The sequence below is a fragment of the Falco biarmicus genome, chromosome 11 (genome assembly GCF_023638135.1).
Source record: "Falco biarmicus isolate bFalBia1 chromosome 11, bFalBia1.pri, whole genome shotgun sequence".
Classification (NCBI taxonomy): domain Eukaryota; kingdom Metazoa; phylum Chordata; class Aves; order Falconiformes; family Falconidae; genus Falco; species Falco biarmicus.
The window spans coordinates 32,692,356-32,714,667 of NC_079298.1; the positions used below are offsets into that span (position 1 = coordinate 32,692,356).

Consider the following 22,312-nt stretch of genomic DNA (forward strand, 5'->3'; position numbering starts at 1 on the left):
GAGGATGTTAAGAATTTCAGAAAACTTGTGAAAGTATAAGCAGCAGCAGGATTGACATCGGGGGGAGAGACATCCTGAGAGAACAAGCAAGGTACTAAGGTTACAGCCAGGGAAAGCAAAAGCACAAGGTCAGAGCTACGGGGAGGAACAAGCCACAAAAATCAGAACATGGGCTTTGCCCCCACGACCGTTTACAGATGAGAACGTTTCAAACTGGAACACCGTGCTTATCTCTTTTTTAAAGTCTTGAATGAACTCAAGATTGCAAATTCACTGAACAGGAGCACAGAGAGCCTGAACAAACGATGGCAGGTGAATGCGCTGGTGGGTCTATCGTACAATATTTTAGCTGCCTCTTCAAAATGTAAGAAGAATTGTGTCTCAAAAAGAGATGCAACCCCTTTCCAGCCAAACCTATTAACATAATTGCAGATAATTTCTGCCAGAAATGTTGAAATGGAGGCCAAAACATTTAAATTTACACCATCTTTCCTTTTTCTTTCTGATGGGCAAAAACTAAGAAGTATTTATAAGGAATTCTGTCATGATTCCAGAAAAGAAGATCTCTGTAAAGAATACAACCTCAGTATTTCTTTACAGTTCACTGTTTATAAACAATTAACCCATACATTTCCAATTATGTCTGTAGCTTGTGAAAAACTGAACTGTGACTTACAGCTTTTTGCTATTTGTCTATATTGCTTACCATTTTTTAAAGTACGTTAGATGGGATGAGTTAAAATCTGAGTGAAAATAATCCAAATCCACTGCTCAGTTTCAATGGTGAAGCAAATACAAGACTAGCCACAAAAAATATTGAAAAATATTAAATGAACCATCACAATCTGCTTACTAGTTTAAACCAGCTCTAGCCACAAAAGTAAAATATAAAAAATAACTCCTTAAGTCTACAATAGCAAATACAAAACCTGACTTGGAAAAAAAGGATGCTCACTCAGAAAAAGTTCATTTAAAATTACTCTTTAGCTACTAAGCTCTGAAATAACAGAAATTACTTTCAAAACTTAAATTAATATTGCATAGGACTAATTAGAACCATCCACTGGTTAATCATCATCATAATGAATCTTTATCTACTTATTCCAAAATCTATTAGTTCATTGATGTCAAATATTTTATTTCTGTAGCATTCCTAAAAGATGTGTTATTTCTGCCTTTGAAACGCTAGCCTTGTGTAGAAACAGATGTGTAAAATTTTAAATAATGCATCTGGAGTTATGATTTCTTTGTACTATATGACATTTTTTACTTTACTTAAAAAATCCAGACTGAAAAATCAATAGCAAATTATCAGCACGTATGGGTTCTCTGTTGTGAGAAGCACTATCAGCACAATAGATAATAATTTGCTGAAAACAGCAATAAATTAATCCAAACAAGTTTTAAAATAACTACTGAGAAACCAACACACTGGAACAAACAAACCGTCTCCAAAATGGACATAGGTTAAAAAGTACAGAAATTTATCAGAAATAAAAAGATACTCCTTTTGAGACTGTGAAAGCAAGCTGAAATGATGGCAAAAGAGGAAAAATGGGGAGGGTGCAAAAAAATCCTCACTCTGCATGTTCAGTATAAAAATATGAATGAAGACCAATAAATTTTCTCATAAGCAACTTCCTAAACACATTAAAACTAGTAATACATCCATTTCAAACACATCCAGAGCAGGAAGGCAAAGCCTCTGCTTGGAAAATATATGATCAAGGTAGAAAAGCTGTATTTAAACTAGAGCAGAAAATCCACAGGAACTTTCCCTGTGTCTGTTTTATTACAGAAGAATCACAGAGGTTGTCATCCAGCCATTTCCAACAGGGGATGTGTTGAAGGACCTGTTTCCAACTGAGTATCAGAAGAGATGATAAGTTGAAAGGAATAAAAATACTAAAAATGTATTAAGAACAGACAATATTCACCCAAAAAGCCGGGGGGGGGGGGGGGGGGGGGGGGAGTGAACTGGTAAACCATTAATTGGCTGATTAAATCAGAAGAACAGATGACAAATTTGAAGCATTTGTAAAAAGAGGTGATCTACAGAACTACAAATCAGTAAGTACTGGATAATATGGTTTTAAAAAATATTTCAAATTAATTAGTGGACACAGGTATACATAGGATATATAAAATAAATTCATCTGAAGGACAGTAAAAGAACAGTAAAAAGTAAAAGAACATCATCATTAACAAACCTTCGAAGCAACCAACAACCATGGAAAAAAATATTAACTACTTGATCTGCTTGCTTTTTGAAATTAGTTTCCACCAGGTCCTTCCCCAAACCCCCAAAATCTGATCTTCAAAAGCAGCTGTTATCAGATACTTGGCTACTAACTGCAGTGCTACACGGGAATTAGATAAAACTGAGAAAGATTCTGCTGTTAAGTCAAAGCATCGTAATACTGACAACAAAAGATTTATTTTTTAATGAAGTCTCTAAAATCTAAATGATTTCATTGTATTTGCCCAAAGCAAAAGAGGTTTTTGGAGCTTTATGCACATTACATTTCCAATTATACTTTTTCAGTTTTAAGTAACCTATGGGACTTGATACTGCTGAAATATGACGTCAGAAATAAGGATGCTACCTACAGCCACCACCATAATATCGTATTATTAACAAAAGATCTAAGATTAATTATTTAAGATTTATCCTTTAAAGGGACTGAGGAGCATTAACTTTGTCTTTCCACATGAAATACAAAACCAAAGCAAAATCCCAAATCCCCTATTTCCATTGCAGTCGTTGTAACTTTGTAATTTCAAGCAAACAGGATTTTTCCCACGACAACCTATGACGATGCTGTGGTCTTTTAAGTTATTATTTTCTTAATCTCTTGGGGAACTTCCAATCACAATTCACTAGTTAACTGAGATTTTAAATATTCTCTGTCTCATAAATGGGACTTAATGAAGATACTGATTTGAAGACTACTTTCACTCATTTTAACTAAATTAAGATCTTACAGAATTAAAATGTCTTTTTAATACTTATCTGTCTTCTGAAGAGACCTACTACACAGTTGTTAGTACAACACCGTTAGAGAAAGTGAATACTTTGGAAGCAACGGTCTCCTCAGTGACAGAGAACCACATGCATGTTGGGAAAGTGAATGAAGAATCCAGAGACGGACAGAAATTCTTTGCTAAAATAATTAATGGAGGAAAATTTCCCAAGATCAGAATCTTCTGTAGACAGAAAAATTCCAAGGAAGTAGCATTTAAAAGACGAATGAAAAGACTGCTGACTTGAATTTAAAACCCCAGATTTGGGATTTCTGCAACTAATGTGTATAAGTTCCAGCAGTTTTTAAAACTGAAGAGTAGAGAGCATATCTCAAGTTCCAGAATGAAATGTTTTTCATCATTTTGCATCCTCATAAGCATGAAAACTATCGCTTAACAGTTGCTGAAGGTTCAAATGTACTTAACGAAATGCAAACCACTAACTAGCAAACACCAGCTTACAATCACATTGCCAATTTGCTTTTTCCATAGTAACTCAATGACATTAGAAACTAAACGTTGCAATTATATAAGAAACTCAAGAGAGCTCATGAAAAATATTTCTGTAGTGTCTGCCTCGTACAAAGGTTTTATTTCCAGAGCTTCCACTTCCCCCGCCCTTCTTCGCGGTAATGCAGAGGGAAAGGTATGAGCAGAGGCTCCACAGATCCCCATCTCTTATCTGCAATAACAGTATCTCTCTTGTCAGTAATAACGTTTCCTGGCACAGGAAACACTCACTCCTCTGAAAAAGTGACAGGCACGCTGGCACAATGCTCATTAACAGCCATACAAGATATCCAGCATCTGTGTCTCAGGAAAAAGGAAAATGTAACAGGAATTGAATGCAAGTTTTTTGGGAGAGAATGACAAGCCTCGTTTGCTCTAATTACTTCACCTTTGTGTCAATACCAGATGATAGAAACGATCTAAGGAATCTACTCTATGTTTGATGCAGACATAGGTCTGTGCTGAAGTCTGCTTTAGTACAGTTAAAAGACCTACATGGTATCTGAAAACCAGACTGTGTCAAGAAAACATCCATACTTTGATGCAGACTTCTCAAGCAACAAGGTATTTTACAATATGTTTGATTGCTGAATAATTTTAGTGATAGTATAATTTAAAACTCCATACCTAAATTTATTGTAAGGCTAACAGTCTGAAAGTAATAATATTCCTACGACTGCAGCATTTAGGATGTATCACATTATACAAAGACTTTCAGTGTTAACTGAAAACTGTATTTTTAGAAATTAGTTACTCATTTATTGAGTATCAGGGAGAGGCACATGTATGTTATACAATATGCCTCCTCCAGAGCTATAAGAGCTGAGAGAATGAATTAAGTCTTCACATTTATTCAGGCAGATCTCCGAACATGCTAAAGCCTTTACTCTCCTTCCAGCATCCAAGATTCACAGTCTTGACCTTTTCACTAGTACAGTCTCAGCAGAAACCTCATATGCAACACCAGTACTGCTGCTCCCGTGCTGAGCACAGACGCATGGAGAAGAAACCTTATTAATATGTAAATGGAAGAAGACAAGATAACGTAAAATATCCTTTGCATGAAACAAGACAACAATATTTACGAAAATTGCTCTTCAACCCAGGAGCAAAGAAAATAAATAACTAAAAATAGATGAAAAAAAATTCTTAACTGATCCTGTTTACGCTACTATGTTTATTCTAAAATTAGCAAATTTTAGGAATTTATTTACTCCTATAGGAAAGAAAGAGATCAGTTCTCTGACAAATAATTAAACCAAAGTGGACAAATACTGAAATTCTCCATTTGTAAATCTGAGGAGATACTAAGGATTGAAAAATGTGGAAGAATCTGTGCATGCTGAGAAGAGGTGATCATCTCAAAAAAGGTGCTACAATGAAACTGAAATGAAAATGTAAAAAAAGGATGAAAGTTAGACAATCAGCTTACAGGACAGTACTAAGCAGCAGCTCTGCCACGCTGAAGGATGAGCCAAAGAGTAATCCATCATTCGCAGCTTATCACGGTATAGAGGCTACTGGTCACAGAAGAGCAATTCCAAGACATTTTCACATTTCAATTATACAGAAAAGAAAGCCCAAACCTGCCTATTGCAGCCCATTCGGTATTAGCTTTGCTAGAAAAACAGTTTACTATTCTCTCTACTAATGTGCGTACCAACAAACAGACAGACATTGGAACGACAAGTAAACCAGCGTGTTTCGTTTTACAGTAACCCAACTATCGCATCTATCCTGCACCTAAAACCTTCAGGCAAGAGTGACTGGGCTTAGGAAAAACACTACATTTGATCAACCAAGGTTAGGTAAGTATTTAGTAACAAAATATATCATGATAAAAATTAGTCATATACATCCATAATGCTTTTGTTTACTGGAAAACACTAACACCAGCTTTGAGTCTCTGAAAAGTGATTCAACCGTTTTTAGAAAAACAGGGAGGCCTTGTGCCTATTTTTCCAGTTTGCCCAGTAAGAACATTCACCCAGCTAACCTGATGGATTTCCCTGCAACATACACCCTTTCTCCTATTAAAGTCACAGTGGCTGGTCGTTGAATAGGAGTTACCTTAGTCAGAAAATTATAGAGAAAACGCATCTCACGCTAAATTCTGCACTACATACACTCCGAACAGTTCAGAGGACTAATTCTGCCAAGTGCTTTGATTCCCTGGAGCATCGAGCTGTTAACTACATATGCACGCATGGAAGTAGGCTGTGAGTACTATTCTGTTATGCATTGTAAGGCAGAGAATGAGCTCGTTAAACAGAGCTGGAATTCGCATAGTATTTAAACAGAAAGTATGCAAGTAACAGAAGTATTTTCCCTAAAGATGTTTGCCCTGTGCAATCTAGTTTATGAGATGTCCTCAAGTGAAATCTCCAATCTAGAATCTGGAACTCTTTTCATTCCTTATCACCATTGTCAGCCTTAAACTTTATTTTTAGATACTTTGTCACATAAATGTTCTGCAACTGAAAAAGTTTCCATCTTTCCTGATTTCCTACTGTTCTGAAGAAGAGATTAAGAGACGGAACTAAAACTGACAGACCTGTTAACATGAGGCAGTGAGCTTTTAATGGTTTTCCTTTTTATCTGACAGCTCAGATCATCTCTCATTTCAGTGGGGAACGAAGAAAATGCTCTTCAGCTTTTTTACCCTCCCACTTGAGGACAGAACTCTTCTAGCCTTATTCAATAATCCTGTTCTTCAAATATCTTGCTTTCATATTAGAAGAAGGGCATGAGTGCACAGCACCTCAGTTCAAAGTTATTCTAGTAATATAAAGCAGCCACAAAATTACTTTCAACACAGATGATTATTTTTTTCCAACAGAATGACAAAATTATAAGCAAATCATTTAGGTTTTAACAATATTTCTCTAAAACTCATTACATCAATCATAAACTCAAGGTCTAGGCAGACCCAGCCACAGACCGGTCATCTGAAGAAGGGAACCCATAAGCATTTAAGAAAACTCTGCAAGGATGAAGGAAAAGTTGCTGCCTACAAATCTATGTAGCAGTTGCATCTGATCTCAGTACTGGCAAGTAGGTAGAAACTGTCAAGAATAAAATTAGTAAACTTATGAATAATTCAATGTTGGAGATTAGATATGGCTGTTCTACCAGGAAGTGATGCTTCCCAAAGCCTTCTTTGAACCAGTAAGCATATAAGAGAATGAGGCAGTCAATAGAGTCTACTAAGATTTTTAGCAAACCTTCAACAAGATCCCTTCCTGAAGGCTTCTGAGGGAACTAAGCTGCCATAGAAGGTCCTTTTCTATACTCATATAATTGATTAAAGGACAGAAAAAGCAAAAGGTCGGAATAAACAGTTCCCACCTACAGAGTGAAGGTGAGGTCACTCCCAAAACCTTACACAAAGCCGTGCTAGCGCTGATGCTGGTGAAAATATTCACAAATTCTACAGACTACATAAAAAATAGCACAGTAACAAAGACTGCTGATGCTGTTTGGAGCAGTAAATTAAAAGCTGACTGCAAAGATGTTATGCAGAACATGTTCGTATCAAGAGAAAGTGGCAAAGTGGCAGAGGTCATTCAACTGCAGATAAATACAAAATGCTTCCATGGGAAAAGCAGTCCTTAACCTGACGTACACACTGACAGGCCTCTGATCTAGATCACAGCATCACAGAGTGGTTTGGGTTGGAAGGCACCTTAAAGATCCATCTAGTTCCACCCCCTGCCCTGGGCAGGGATACCTCCCACCAGACCAGGTTGCTCCAAGCCCCGTTCCAGCCTGGCCTTGAGCACTTCCAGGGATGGGGCACTCACAGCTGCTCTGGGCAACCTCTGCCAGTGTCCCACCACCCTCACAGTAAAGAATTTCTTCCCAATACCTAATCTAAATCTACCCTTTTTCAGTTTAAAACCATTCCCCTTGGCCTACTGCTACAGGCCTGTGTAAAAAGCCCCTCCCCAGCTTTCCTGTCGGCCCCATCAGGCACTGGGGCTGCTAGAAGGTCTCCCCAGAGCCTTCTCTTCCCCAGGCTGAGCAACCCCAACTCTCTTCCAGTCTGACTTCATAGAGAGGTCCTGCAACCCTGTGATTGTCTTCATGACCCTCCTCTGGATGCAGTCTGACAGATCCATGTTCTTCCTATGTTGGGGGCCCCAGAGCTGGACACAGTACTGCAGGTGGGGTCTCACAAGAGCAGAATAGATGAGGAAAATCACCTCCCTCGACCTGCTGGCCACGCTGCTTTTGACACAGCCCAAGACACGGTTGGCTTTCTGGGCTGCAAGCACACATTGTTGGGCCATGTTGAGCCTTTCGTCCACCAGCACCCCCAAGCCCTTTCCCCTCAGAGCTGCTCTCAATCCATTCCCTACCCAGCCTGTATTTGTGCTTGGAATTGCCCTGACCAGGTGCAGGACCTTGCACCTGGCCTTGTTGAACTTCATGAGGTTTGCGCAGGCCCACCTCTCAAGCCTATCAAGGTCCCTCTGGATGGCATCCCTTCCCTCCAGTGTGTTGACCTCACCACACAGCTTGGTACTGCCAGCAAACTTGCGGAGGGGACACTCAACCCCACTGTCCATGTCACCAACAAAGATGTTAAACAGTGCTGGTCCCAACACCAATCCCTGAGGTTACTGTTTTCCACTTCAACAACAAGTCATTGACCACAACTCTTTAAGTGTGACCATCCACCCAATTCCTTATCCACCAAGTGGTCCATCCATCAAATCCATGTCTCTCCGGTTTAGAGACAAGGATGTTGTGCAGGACAGTGTCAAATGCTCTGCACAAGTCCAGGTAGATGACGTCAGTTGCTCTTCCCTCATCAGTCCATGCTGTAACCCCATCACAGAAGGCCACCAAATCTGTCAGGCACAATCTGCCCTTAGTGAAGCCATGTTGGCTGTCACCAATCCCCTCCTTATTTTCCATGTGCCTTAGCATAGTTTCCAGGAGCATCTGCTCCATGATCTTGCCAGGCACAGAGGTGAGACTGACTGGCCTGTAGTTCCTCAGGTCTTCCTTTATTCCCTTTTTAAAAATGGGGGTTGTGTTTCCCATTTTCCAGTCAGTGGAAACTTCACAGGACTGCCATGACTTCTCAAATATGATGGATACCATCCGTTCTCTTAGGACCAATGCATGCATCAATAAGTCCCATGGACTTGTGCACCTTCAGGTTCCTTAGATGGTCTTGAACCTGATCTTCCCCTACAGTGGGCAGTTCCTCGTTCTCCCAGTCCCTGCCTTTGTTTTCTGTGACTTGGGTGGTCTGGCTGGAGCACTTGCTGGTGAAGACTGAGGCAAAAAATCACTGAGTACCTCAGCCTTCTCCATATCCCCAGTAACCAGGCCTCCCATTTCCTTTCTGAGCGGGCCCACATTTTTTCTAGTCTTTTTTTTTTTATCACCAACATACCAATAGACCCTTTTCTTGTTGCCCTTGACATCCCTGGCCTGATTTAATTCTTTCAGGGCTTTAGCTTTCCTACCCTGATCCCTGGCTGCTCAGACAATTTCTCTGTATTTCTCCCAGACTACCTGCCCTTGCTTCCACCCACTGTAGGCTTCCTATTTGTGTTTGAGCTTGTCGAGGAGCTCCTTGTTCATCCATGTAGGCCTCCCGGTATTTTTGCCTGACCCCCTCTGTGTTGGCATGCCTTGCTCCAGAACTTCAAGATCCTTCAAGAAAGAGGAACAACATCTGCAGCAGCTTCCTCTGCAGGAGCAGTCGAGGCCCTGAGAGCAGGGAAGGCTCCCAGCTTTGGAAGACAAGTAAAATTCTTCACTTTTAATACAGAAAATCCAGGAAGGTCTGGGATCTCTGCCTCTGTGAAGCTGCCTGCTAGACAGATAATTCCTTTAAGTTGTTTCTAGTTCAGACAGATTCATTACTTTATCTTCTATTTATTAAACAAAATAGACTGAGATACTAATGCATGAAAATGTTTTTCTTTCCAAAGTACGTTCCCAAATCCTCTCATCATCCTCATGGAACTTCTACAGACTCTTTCCAATGATTTAGTTCAGGACACAGTAATCAAAAACAGCTGCAGCAACTGGAAAATACCAAATTACTCAAGTCATTCAGTTCCTACACAAAACTGATCTATCAATACGTCATATAACACCTCATCATTCACCATTGCCACCTTCTCTGTGACATCAAGATATCTGTATCAGAAATTATTTTTCTATTTTCTTTTAGGTGACTAACTGGAATACATTGAATGAACAAGTGATCTTCACGATGCTTTGTTTGAAATGCATCTATTCAGTGCTGATGTATAGTAACCTGCTAGCTAGCTAGTTTTTAATTCTTTAATGTGTATCTTGTTCATGTTCTAACTTGTCCAGCATTTAAGCATTTTTTTGATGACAGACTACACAACGGAATTTTGATAAAATTACCTTGTTACCGTCACCAATGAAACCTGTATTTTTTATTAGCTTGTCAAGATCTATTTTCAGTAAACTCATAGGCATTCATTATAATACACTTATCACATTTAATTCTTGCTAAGCTGAATGCTATTCCATCATTTTTACTTAACTGGTATCAAACTGACAAGCCCACAATTACCTGCATTATGCTAGTTATTCTTTTCAAAGACTGGCAGAGGAACTGTTTTCTTGTAGCCCTTTAGAGCCCTCCAAGATTAGCAAGATATAAGTCGTTAAAAGTTTTCTCTGCTCCTTTATTTTTTACTGGTTTTTTTTAAATGGGAATTGCTCATGACAATGAACTTCAATATATGTAACCTAAGCAGCTATATTTAACAGTCATCCAAATTATTGTTTGAATAGGAGTCAGTATCACCATAGAATTTTTCTGGAGAACGGGAATATGTATCATTATATCCCAAAGGCAGGACACTCTTTTCTGCTTGTTATGACAACTCCATCATTTCTGTCTATTAATCAACTGGAGGTGGAAACAGAGTAACAAGGAAAAGGAAGGGAAGTGGAAACGGCTTTGTCTAAGGCAATAATTTATTCTACATGTAGAGAAATATGTAAAATGAAAACTGACTGCCAGAAGCACAATAAAATCTGCAGCTGACAGACAGAGAAGAGAACTACCTATCTAGATGCAACATTCTACCTCCGGGATCTCTCCTGAGCAGCAAAAGTCTGTCTGTACAAGCTGGACAAATCTGTTCATATAGTACCTCAATTTCCTATGTGCAAATTGGAAAAAAAAAAATTTGGAGTTTTCTTTGATCAGAGGTGATCTGAGAACTAAGAGTGAAAAAGTTATGCACACAATACTGCTTGTGGAATGGTCAGCTAATTTGTTTTCTATGTAATTATCTAGAGACATTCTTGCTTAAGCTTATAGCAGAGCTTGCTCTGAGGATTTCTCCTCCTCTGCAAACCCCTCTACCAGCAAAGCAAAAAAAGTTCTTCTACATCACACTTCTACTGAAGCAGACCTCTAATATCAAACTGCCCACTATTAAAGCTAGCTTGAGCCTTGCTCTTCTTATATGCATTTCAGGAGATACAAAATGCTAAGTTGTTAAAAGTACTGCATGCTATCCAGTACTGCAGAAAGAGTACATTCTCCACATGCAAGCTAAATAAAGCTTTAAAATCTTATTGATTAGTGGCACGGATCAGAACAGGGCTAGCAGAGCAAAATACAGTCATAGCAAAATATGGAAGACACTTTAAAATTCAGAGTACTGACTGTACCTTACAGATTTTGTATAGAGATTCCTGACCGTCTCCTTCCGTATCTTTGAAATAATCATGTGCTGGAAACGTACGATGAATATCTCGTGTAATGACACTCTCTTGAGCAGAATCCTGTAAAAAAAAAAAAAAAAAAAAAAAAATGAGAGAAAAATCCCGAGGTATTAGCCCAGTAACAGTGTAATTAAACATAACAGAATATAAAATTCAATGTGCAGTCAACGTGGATACATTAGATAACTGCTTTACTGACTCATCCTCCAAAAATGCTTTGAGAAGAAACTGAAAATCCTCTAGTCTCATATGCAGTAATAATTTGACAGTTTAACAAGAGCAACGTGGCATGTTTTCTGTCCTTCAGGCTTACAGTTCATTTTTAAAACTCATGGGAAATGACTAGTTATTTAATTGTAGGTGCATTTTTACTAGAGAACATATGTTTATGTATTTCTCTGGGAGTAAAAAAGAAAATCAGACTGTCTCTCTCTTGCAAGCTCAGTGGTAATAATTTTAAATGTACATCCATTTACCATAAAAGCGGTGTCAATTACAAATAGGAACTACTACTTTGAAACATTCAAAAGTTTACCATTAAATGGTCTTTAAAAGAACAAAATCAGATGAAGTATCAGAACTGTTGCACTTTCCCATAAATCCCATATCCTTCCCTGCTACCATCTCTTTTTCAGTTACACTTTTACATTGACTAGCACCTAAGGATAAGGTCAGGTGCCTTAACACTGGTGTCAGATGCCATTTTAGAAGCCCAAAGATAACGCCTGGTAAGGAGCTGCTACTGCAGAAGGATACAAGTCTGTTGTAAGTGCTGCATCATCTCTGCAAGCTTCATGTGGGTGATCTGCATATACAAAGACAGCTAAAATGACACCAAATGCCCACGTTTAGGCAACAGAGCTGTTCCCTAGACATACCTAGCTCTGCAGATAAAAGAAGCAATTGCTTACAATACTGCGTTTCTATAAAATGAGGGAAATCACTGCAATCAGACCTGAGTAATACCACTGTGTGTATGAGGAACTGGTATCAAAATGTCAGAGCTGAAACTACACCAGTTAATCAATTATCTTCAGGTTCAGTTACCTTCACTATGAGATAGTACCTCTTTAGGTTGGTAAATATCAAATGGTGCTTTTCTCTACTACCTTTTAATCCTAAAGGAAAAAAACAACAGAACCCTCATCTGTGACTCAGAAGATAAATCCTTTATAAATACTTCTACTTTGAAAACAAAGTATCTGCTATAGAAAAGCTCCTAAACCCTCAAACTGCAGTTTGTAATCCAGGCCTCCCCATAAAAAAGCTTCTTCACACCTACAGGAGTCAGCAACTGGGTGATCTCCTGAATTTGGGCAGTTTCCCAAGCCTGTAAAGCCCTTCCTGTGAGCCTATGCCATACAGTAAGGCAGCTGCCCGGGGGGCTTGCCCAGCAGTCCACAGCAATTCCCCAGCACAGCCTCCTTTGGGACTACCCATAACCAGCGCACACAAAGGCATCATCACCCCGGGCTGCGTCAGGACCCCAGAGGGGAAACCCCATCATCGTGTTTCTCTACTCACTTGAACGGCATCTAAGGAAACAGCTATAGTCGCAACAAGCATAAACATCACAAGCATAAACATCACTTTAACAGGTTTGATAAGAGCACTCAACTGAGTATCACAGACAAGAAAAAAAAAGAAGTCATGGGGTTTTTTATTATTATTATTTATTTATTTATTTAATCTAGTTATCTTCTATTCTCATCTGTTTTCTCATACCCTGTCATTTTTTCCACCCTCCACGTTAAACTATGGCTTTATCTTTCCTCCTCATCCCTCTCTGCACTGGGCACAGTCTTCCAGTCCTTGCACATAGAAGTCTTCCTCTTTCTTCTCTCAAATCTCTCTCTAAAGTTCACTGCTTCTCTGAATCTTTGCTATCATTAATTTATCCATTTACACTGTCCTAATTTTCAGTGATCTCAGCTGTTGCTTCCCCTTTGTTTGACAATAACATCCTTAGTACTAGACACAAGTAGTAATGACACAAGCTGTATTTTGTAAAGTACCAGGCATGTTGTTATGTGCTATGAAAAGGAAAGCTTACAAAGAGAGGTGATGTTTTTATTATGCTAATGGATATTGCTGAAGAAATTAAACACACTTTTGAGCTTTCACTGGGTTATCATCACAATTTTCAGGACATCTAAGCATCATGCGACTATCAGTAACTAAAACTAACCATACAGCCTAAATCACACTCAACAAAATATATAATAATAATAATAAAAATTTAGTAACAAGCAGTTCTCTAATTGACTTCTTTAATGAGTATCTTCATTCACATGGCTTTCAAACACAAGAGAGGCCAAATAACTGCAGTCATCCTCGCAGATTTATCTGACTATTGAGCTACATTGTAAGGAAACACCTTAAACAACATTGAAGATCCGCCAATACAGCACAGTTCGAGTCCGTTATAAAAACCTGTTATATTAATTCTTCAGCACAAGTTTGAAAAGATCCAGGCGTTTTAAAGAAAGTTACAGGAAGGCCACCACGTCCAGCACATATATCGCTTTTCTGTCAAGCCACAGAACGTGTTTGACTTCCCTGGATTTCTCTCTTTCCTTGAACTGGGAGGCAAATGTATAACTGAGCACAACTGGAAGTTGACAGGGTAGATGTCCCAGATAGGACCAAAAAGTATTTGTGTAAAGGCCCAAATGCAAATTCATTTTTACCGAGTTAGGAGGAGACAGAAGCAGAGTTTTCACTCAGCATTATTAACAATAAATGGTTCTAAAAAACTGAAGGAAAACAATAAAACCGACCCAAAAATAAAATCTCAGCTGAAAAACAGGAGAATTAATGCCTTCTCAAAAGACAACATCCATCTGAAATAAGATAAACCTAGAATCTTAACAGAAACAAGAAATTACTCTAGAGTGAAGGTAAGTGTAGAACTACTTCTTAAAATACATTAAAAATATTTTGGTTACATTTCTACCTTTTTCCAGGTAGAGTTTGCTGATAGCGCTTCTCTCAAGGAGTACCACAGCAGATGAGCTTACAGTTATCCTAATAAAGGTTTTCAGATTATTTTTATTCTTCTGAAAGTCATGATTAGTTAATTTATTACAAAAAAAAGCTAAGGTGAGATGGCTATCAAAGCATTCAGAGTTCTAATAATCTTTCTCACATCTCATAATCATTTCTGTGCTGCCAACTCAGAGAAACAATATTCTACTGAGGAAAAGAATTATCTTCATATGTCAACTATATGACAGCTGACATTCTACTGAACAAGCTCTCTACTTTGAGTCGTCTCACTTTTAAAACAGCTCAACTTCTGCAACTGTGAAGCAACTGCATTGGAATACTGACTCCCTGACAGTGCTGTCATTTTAAACTATTAAGATGCTTCTGAATGTGGACACTTGATGCCAGAAGGCAGACTGACATAGAAATACAGAAGGGAACAGAAAACCGTTTATATTAAATAAATGTTAAAAGAAAATTAAGGGTACATAGGCACTCAAAATTGGCAACCCTAATGCGCGTACATCAGGGATTATTTTTTAATAAAGAACATTTCACACTCTCTCCGAAAAGGACCTCTACTCATTTGTCGTCATAGGCGTACACATTCTAGTGATGAGTTACAGTTAGGGAGTAGAAGAGAGTCCTGTAGGTACAGCCTTGCTTCCTTTGTTGCAAGAACTGGAAGACAGGTATGGTACAAGCCAGAAAAATGTATTAAGAAAGAAAAATCTTTTGGGGCATAACATCTCAATGTTGTGTTGACTTGGATCCTTTCCCCACTTCTGCCCAAATTTACTTATGTGAAAGGAGGCACACCAATTACGCAAAGAATTCCACAAGTGATCACCTGCGTTTTCTTTACTATACAGCTGCCTGTACTACAGCCATTGGCTCAATATGGAGAAACGCAGCATTATTTACAGTTGCAATTAAAGGTATTCAGAGTTTCATGTGAATACTAAAAAAAAAACAATAGGTCACAGGTGTGTCAAACCTGGCATTCAAACTGAGTAGTACTTCTGACCTCAATCTCCTTGTGCTCCATTTCCCTGGTTAATAATAATTCCCCATCTCAGTAGGGTGTGATGAAAATCAATTAACATCTGAAGCACTGAAATACCATAGTGATGAATCCTGCAGAAATGCCAAATTGGAAAATAACAACTTCAACCTCAAATCCTGATCTGAATAGCATATAGTAAGGCACAGGGTTACATGATGAAAATACACAATGAAAAATAGTAAGGGGGGAGAAAGAAAAGAAAGGAAAAAAAAAAAAGCTGCTCATTAGATTAGCACTATTCCTTCTGTACACAGGGCAGAGGTCCTGGGAAGAAGACAACCAAAACCATGGAACTATGCGTGATAATGAATATGTCATTACACATTCTGGTAGGCAATGTTCATATTGTACTCAACTTTCAAAGGCTTATCTCTAATCTTAAACTCCTTCAAAGTTTGGTTTTATCAAATATGTTTACATATGAAAACAATATGATTTGTATATGCTGAAGGCTCAGTACAAGTTCACCTGACTGGGCCCATTTAAAAGGTCTGTAACTCTGGTGAGGTTCAAAGAACTGATTTTGCATCTCATTGTCCCACCTGTGCTTCATCTCTTCACTAGCTAAAAATAGCCAGAATCCAGATTATAAGGAAAGTAAAAAAAGGGAAAAAAAGGAAAAAGGAAAAAAAAAACCAAAACAGAAGAAAAAAAGAAAAAAAAAAGAATAAAATAATTTCAAAATGGGGTTTCAACTTCTAAAATTACCATGCCCTAGAAATCTTGGTGTGTCATGCTCCTTCAGGATTAGACATTTCTGAAACTTTTCTATAAATTGTATGGAAAGCAAAACCTCCCAGGCTGCCACAGGTGCTCATCACTCTTGTTTCGCCAGAGTCAGATGATGTGGAAACACACCATCTGCTGATAGCGGGAGTTAGAGGTGCCCTCAATAAATCTATGCCTCTTAATCCTGAAAAGCTGTAAATTTAAATATTGACTTGCCAAGTGCACATTATTAGACATTATGACACTTTCAGTACCCTAAGCGTTCTGCTGAAGGAACAGATTTTTTGCATATTGTTCGTTTTGTTCCTTACGGTTCTTTGTGGTCCTCTACAGTTTCCACACATGTCCACAGGGGAATATGACTAATAACTTTAAATTCTCTAAAACATAATCACAAACACGCAGCAAATACAAACCACAGAAAATAGATGAGTCAATCAGTTGAGGTTTGAAATGATCTGCGTAACTGGCATGTAGCTTTGCCCCCCGTTATTAATGGTGTCCCCACAAACTCATGCTTTCACTGAAACCTGACATTATGTTGTGCCAGCATATATATACACACCACCAGCCCCTTTCCCCTCATCATTTTCCATACACCTTTTAACCCTCCAAGTAGAATGTGCGATCCAAGAAAATCCCAGGTTCCCTACCAATCAGTATTTGGAAGAAAAAAAAAATCGATAGCTCTTCCTTTTAAAAACATTGAATACAGACATACGGCTTATGCTCAGTTCTTCTGTAGCATTTCTGTAATGCATACCTTATAGTTCAGTTATTTTCTACAAATAGATTTTCTTTCAGTCATCATCAGGTTTTATTCAGCTGAGAACATATAATACTCAAACAGTACTAATTAACAGAGAAATAGAAACAGAAAAAAGCAGGGGATTATTCTTTAGAGAATTTTTTTTTTTAACAGTTACATATCAAGATATTAAAAGTGAACATAATATTTAGGTTAGTTCAGTAAATACACTGGCCAGCTGAACTTTGCAAATTCTGGCTCACTATCAGCTGTATTTATTGCTGCTTGGGCAAAACCGCTTTCTACAAGCAGAAAGAAAGAAGAGTCCTACTGGACATGGGGCCAAATCAATAGTTCAAATCTAAGCAGTCCTGGGCTTCCAGCAGGTCACGCCTGGATCTAAATTTAGTGTCAAAGGCTTTCCTCTCTCATCAGCATAATGTATTGGATTACTAATATAGCTCTGCCCAAGGAAGCAGACATCATCTTTTATCAAATTATCTCCCATTCTTCTCAAGCTGTGTTTGACAAGGTAGAGGCAGCTGCTCCACGCCTCAAATTTTGAGAATTCCCAAGACAGGATCCCAAGAAAAGCATCTACAACATGTCCCTTTTTAGACTAAGAACACAAAATTGCCTATCGCTTCTAAATACCAAATTCTCTAATTTTTTACAAAGCTTGCGGGCTGGGACCCTAATCCTTTTAGATACAGTACCACTGGGAGTGGACAGGCCAAGACCTTGTTGTGACCTGATCCATTATTTATAAGATCATCCATTTGAGTGCCAAGGAAATGGGCAATGATGCTCATTTCGAAAGGCTGTAGTTTTATTTCTTTCAACACTTAAGTCAATCTTAAAACTACTTGAGTGGAGGAGCAGCTGTGACAAGGACACTCTGCCCAGCTGCCCAGCATGAGGTTTTTAACCCTCCCAGAGGCTGGTGCTGATAGTTTCCAGCTACAAGCTGCTGGACAAGGTAGATCTGGACCATAGAAAATGACAACTCCAAGATATTCTTAAAGACTGCACAGAAGAAAAAGGCAGGACTAGAATAATAAAGATACCTATGTAAATACTATTCTGTATGTGGCTATAAAAGAGAGTGATATTGTAGCAGTCACAGAGGTAAGGCAGAAACAGCTCAGATCTTAACAGGGTTGAGCCATCAATCAGCAACAGACAAGATGACATTTCTCTGTAAAAAAATCACAGCAAAACTAGATCAGACACAAACCGATCAATTCTGCATACACTCTCTTGTTCTGAAAAACAAAAAATATCCATGACCTTTATGATCTTTGTGTTTTGTTTTCCTTCTCCCTCTCCTATTCTGTACACCCTCCCTCTCTTGTATGCTACTGATATATAATTTATTCTTCTTACTCTGCCATATCCTTTCTGAAAGATGTTGTCAAAAGAAAAACGCTGTTTGTGCTGCTGGGCAAGAGATCAACTTTTGAATGCAGCAGGCTCAATTTTTTGCCATCGGCATGCTATGCTGTGAATTCAAAGTTACTCTTAAACACTAATCTTGAAGGCTCCCTGATCTCCCACAAGAGATAAAGTGCTCTGTACACTAGCTGATGGGGCTTGGGGTTTTGGTGGGGTTTTTTTTTTGTTTGTTTTTTTTTTTCATATGATGTACAGTTGGCATGAAGGGCCATGCACATCTGTTTTGAAGATATCACAGTATATCAGTTTCCATTTTATTATGTTTGGGGCTTTATTTGGGTCACCCAATCTTTAGCAGATATGATATCCAGCATTCTTTTCTTAAAAGAATTTTTTAAGCTCTGGGTTTTGTCTTAGGTTTGCTCTTGTTTTTAATAGCTATGACTTAGGAAGGTTGGCCTCTCCGAAGGACATGAAGATACATTAGACCAACTAAAAGGCATGTTATCCAGTTTACTCATCAACATTTCACCTTTTTTCTCTGAAATGTGTATAGGCGCTATCTCCTAAAGGGACAAGTAAAAAGGTAACCCACAGATTTATCCCTGTAGCAAGTTAATTTTGCCCAATTTTCTGGTTTGCCAATTTTTAGTTTAGGTTTCTGATTACGTCTCTTCTGTGAGAGGCACAACTGCATTTGCAAAGGTTGGAAAAATGTTATTGTGATTAATCTGTAATTTGAAATTCAAATATTTCTGATTCTACCATCAAGTCATTGGGTAATTTCCAGAAGCAACTGGAAAGGTAAGGCCTGCTTCTAACAAACAATACTTAACTGCAGCAGGATCAGACGGCTGTGGAAAACTGTGAAACTGTTTACAGCGAATGGAAAAGGTGACATATTTGAATTCCTGACTCCTATTTATGTACTTTAATTGATGTTGCTACAAAACTTACTTCAATTTTAAACAAGTGCCTTCACATTTTAGCTACAAGAAGCACAAAAAAGAAAAATAGTTACTGTTTAAGAAAAAAAAATATTTTAAAGGCAAAGTTTTCTAAAAGCTGATGCCTTAAAAAGATTAGTTTCCTGCAGCATCACTGACCAAGTAGATACCTGTCTAGTCAGTGTTTCTTTCAACATGTTTTTATGAATTCTGAAATTAAACTTTCTTTTGGCAATCAAAAGATGGCATGATCCATATAACTGGTCCATTTATGATTTTAAAGAAAGAGCTGCCTTCCAGAGTTGCTTGACTTTTCCTTCACAAGCCAAGTGACTCCCGGTCTAAGAAAGTATTCTATATGCAGGGCCTCCTAGAACACCCTAACAATTTACCATCTGTATTGCTTGCTGCTGGCAAAATATTAATAAAAAAGAGAAAATGCTGTAATATCAAGGAAGTTTATCTGGTTCAGTGATGCTGATTTTTAACAAGGAGGAAAAGCCTTGCAGCACTATGCAGATAAAGATTTGCCAATACATTGATTTTGAAAAGCTTATTAAGCTTGCAGCTGTTGAAGTGTGACGCTTATTTCTTCAAAAAGGAAATGTCTGCCCCTCATTTTCTTTAACAATGGAGTTCTTTCAATAATCCAGGCAGAAACATTTCAGCAAGACCTACGGCGAGCTGTAATCTTTACAATAAGTAAAAACATTATTTTTTTTTACAACTGAGTTACCTCCCAGTTACCTCTCATTTGACATCTGGATGCTTTCATTTTAGTACTTGCTCTTACAACACCATCTTCACACCTTCTTTAATGTGAAAGCATCCTGTTATTTGGAAGTATGTAGTTTTTGAACCCCTCATCTCCCAGAACTATTAAGATCAACAAGCCCATTACGATCTTCTCTATTCTTTATATAAGAAATCCAAAATCTGGTGGTTTTGTTGACTTGACAGCCCTTTGTATCACTCAGCATTGACATCAGACTATGAGACCAAAGACTCTGGCTCTTTGGGAGAATAGAAGATCAAAACCACTTTTCGACAAGATCTTAAAGTCTTTATGCAGCCTGAGGAAACAGTGCATTGCAGAAGATGAAGGCTAGGGAACAGGCAGACGGTTAGGGAAAAGGACAGAAATACAAGCACATGGTTTTCATGCCTGCCTCAGTTAAAGCCTGATTCAGCTGTGGAGATACTGAACACTGTATATTATTTCTGAGCATCAAGTCCTTCATTGGTAAATCTAGAGTGATAATATCCATAAATAAGCAATTAATGTGTGTCAAACACTTTTATACTTAACACAAAAATAATTATGGGGATGCCACAACATCATACTAAAAAGAAAAGTTATGTAAGCCTAGTATATCATTGACTATAAGGGTTTTTTCTATTTTGTTGCTGCTTTTAAAATAAATTTATGAAAAAGAGTTCTATTAATCTACAATTTGAACACTTCATGTACATCTCTTCACTGGATCCTTGAGAGCGCATAAGACATTGAAGACAGCTGCTGAAATGGCAGTTATCCAGGTCTCTGCTGAGCAACCACCGCTGCCACTACAGGTGGCACGTACAGCAAACGCAGCTCTGGAATTTGCTGCAAGATGAATCGTAGACATGAGTGATTTAGAGATGCTGATATGGGGAGACTACAGAGCTCCCTTAACCCTTTCTTCAAATCTTCTCCCAGTTACAAGGAGAGGGAATGCAGCACACAGGGACTTCCACCTCCTGACAGCACTACATGTAGCTGAAAGTAGGTTTAAGCAGATGCTGCCTAGGCTCATACTGACTTCTCGATATCTGAGCTTATTACTAGAAGTCTTGGATACAATTTTAGATGAACTAATGAAGAAAAATACTGGAAGGAAGAGAATCACAAATGTTTGAGGTGGGAAGGGACCTCTGGAAGTCATCTGGTCCAACCTGCCTGCTCAAGCACAGCTACCTAGAGCTATTGCCCAGGACCATGCCCAGACAGCTTTTGAACGTCTCTAATAGTGAAGATTCCACAACCCCATGGGCAACCTGTGCCAGTGCCTGCTCACCCTCCACAGTCAAAAGGTTTCTCCTTATGTTCAGGGGGAGGTTTCTGCATGGCCATTGCCTCTCCTCTCTCACTGGGCACCACTGAGAAGAGCCTGGCTCTGTCTTCTTTACAGACTCCCTTCATATACACTGACAAGATCCCCCTGAGCCTTCTCCACTCCAGGTGGAACAGTCCCAGCTCTCTCTGCCTTTTCCCACAGGAGAGATGCTCCAGTTCCTTCAACTTCTCACTGGCCCTTTCCAGTATGTCCGTGTCTCTCTCACACTGGGCAGCCCAGAACTAGACCCAGCACTCCAGGTATGGCCTCACCAGTGCTGAGTAGAGGAGGAGGATCCCCTTCCTCAACCTGCTGGCAACCCTCCTCCCAATGCAGGAGGATGATGCCATTGGCCCCCTACGTGACAAGGGCCCAAGGCTGCCTCATGTTCAACTTTGTGTCATCCAGACCCCCAGGTCCTTTTCTGCAAAGCTGCATTCCAGCCTGTCAGCTTCCAGGGTGCTAGAAACCAGCATGCCAATTGGCTTGTTCTAACTGCATCTCTAATTCTCAAGCAAACCCAGCATTTTCAGGCTACGGTGATTTCTGAATTCAGCATAAGCCCCAAAACCCCTGCCGTCCCACTCCTCACAGCTGAGACACAGCAGTGTAACCACTGCATATGGCAAAGGGCGAGCCATGCCACAGCGCTCGGTGTGTAATTGGGACCTGTGGGGCTGTGTGTGAATCATCAAAAGAAGCTCCATTTTTGCCCTTGTATATTGATCTAGTTTATTCCTATTGTTTGAAAACTGAAATTCACTTTAGATTCAATGCCTCCTAAGATTTAGATCAATACAGTACTGGCATTAGAAAGTATTTATTTGGCCACATATGGGTCATAACAATAAAGACCAGACAGTGCAGACAGCACAGCACACAAAAATAATCCTAACTTAGTTTCAAATGTTATCAGTTTTCTGTATAGTGCTTTTTAACGTATCCAAAGATTTCTCAAGCACTTTATATAAGCATTGCATAGGAATAAGCAGATTTCAGGAATATTCTTCTGTTGTCTCTCCTTGTAAAAAACAAAGGAGTCTATGTCCACCTCTTATTTAATGAT

The 22,312-nt window shown here is 38.9% G+C and overlaps 1 protein-coding gene across 6 annotated transcripts in view; it reads right to left on the reverse strand.

The window, feature by feature from the left end:
* The window catches only part of RABGAP1L (RAB GTPase activating protein 1 like), a 254,822-nt gene that overhangs the window by 102,200 nt on the left and 130,310 nt on the right, over positions 1-22,312 (reverse strand). For all 6 annotated transcript variants that reach the window (XM_056355824.1, XM_056355827.1, XM_056355823.1 and 3 more), the window contains exon 14: positions 11,224-11,337. In XM_056355824.1, the coding sequence (XP_056211799.1) occupies positions 11,224-11,337 (114 nt within the window). The remainder of the gene's footprint in view (positions 1-11,223; positions 11,338-22,312) is intronic.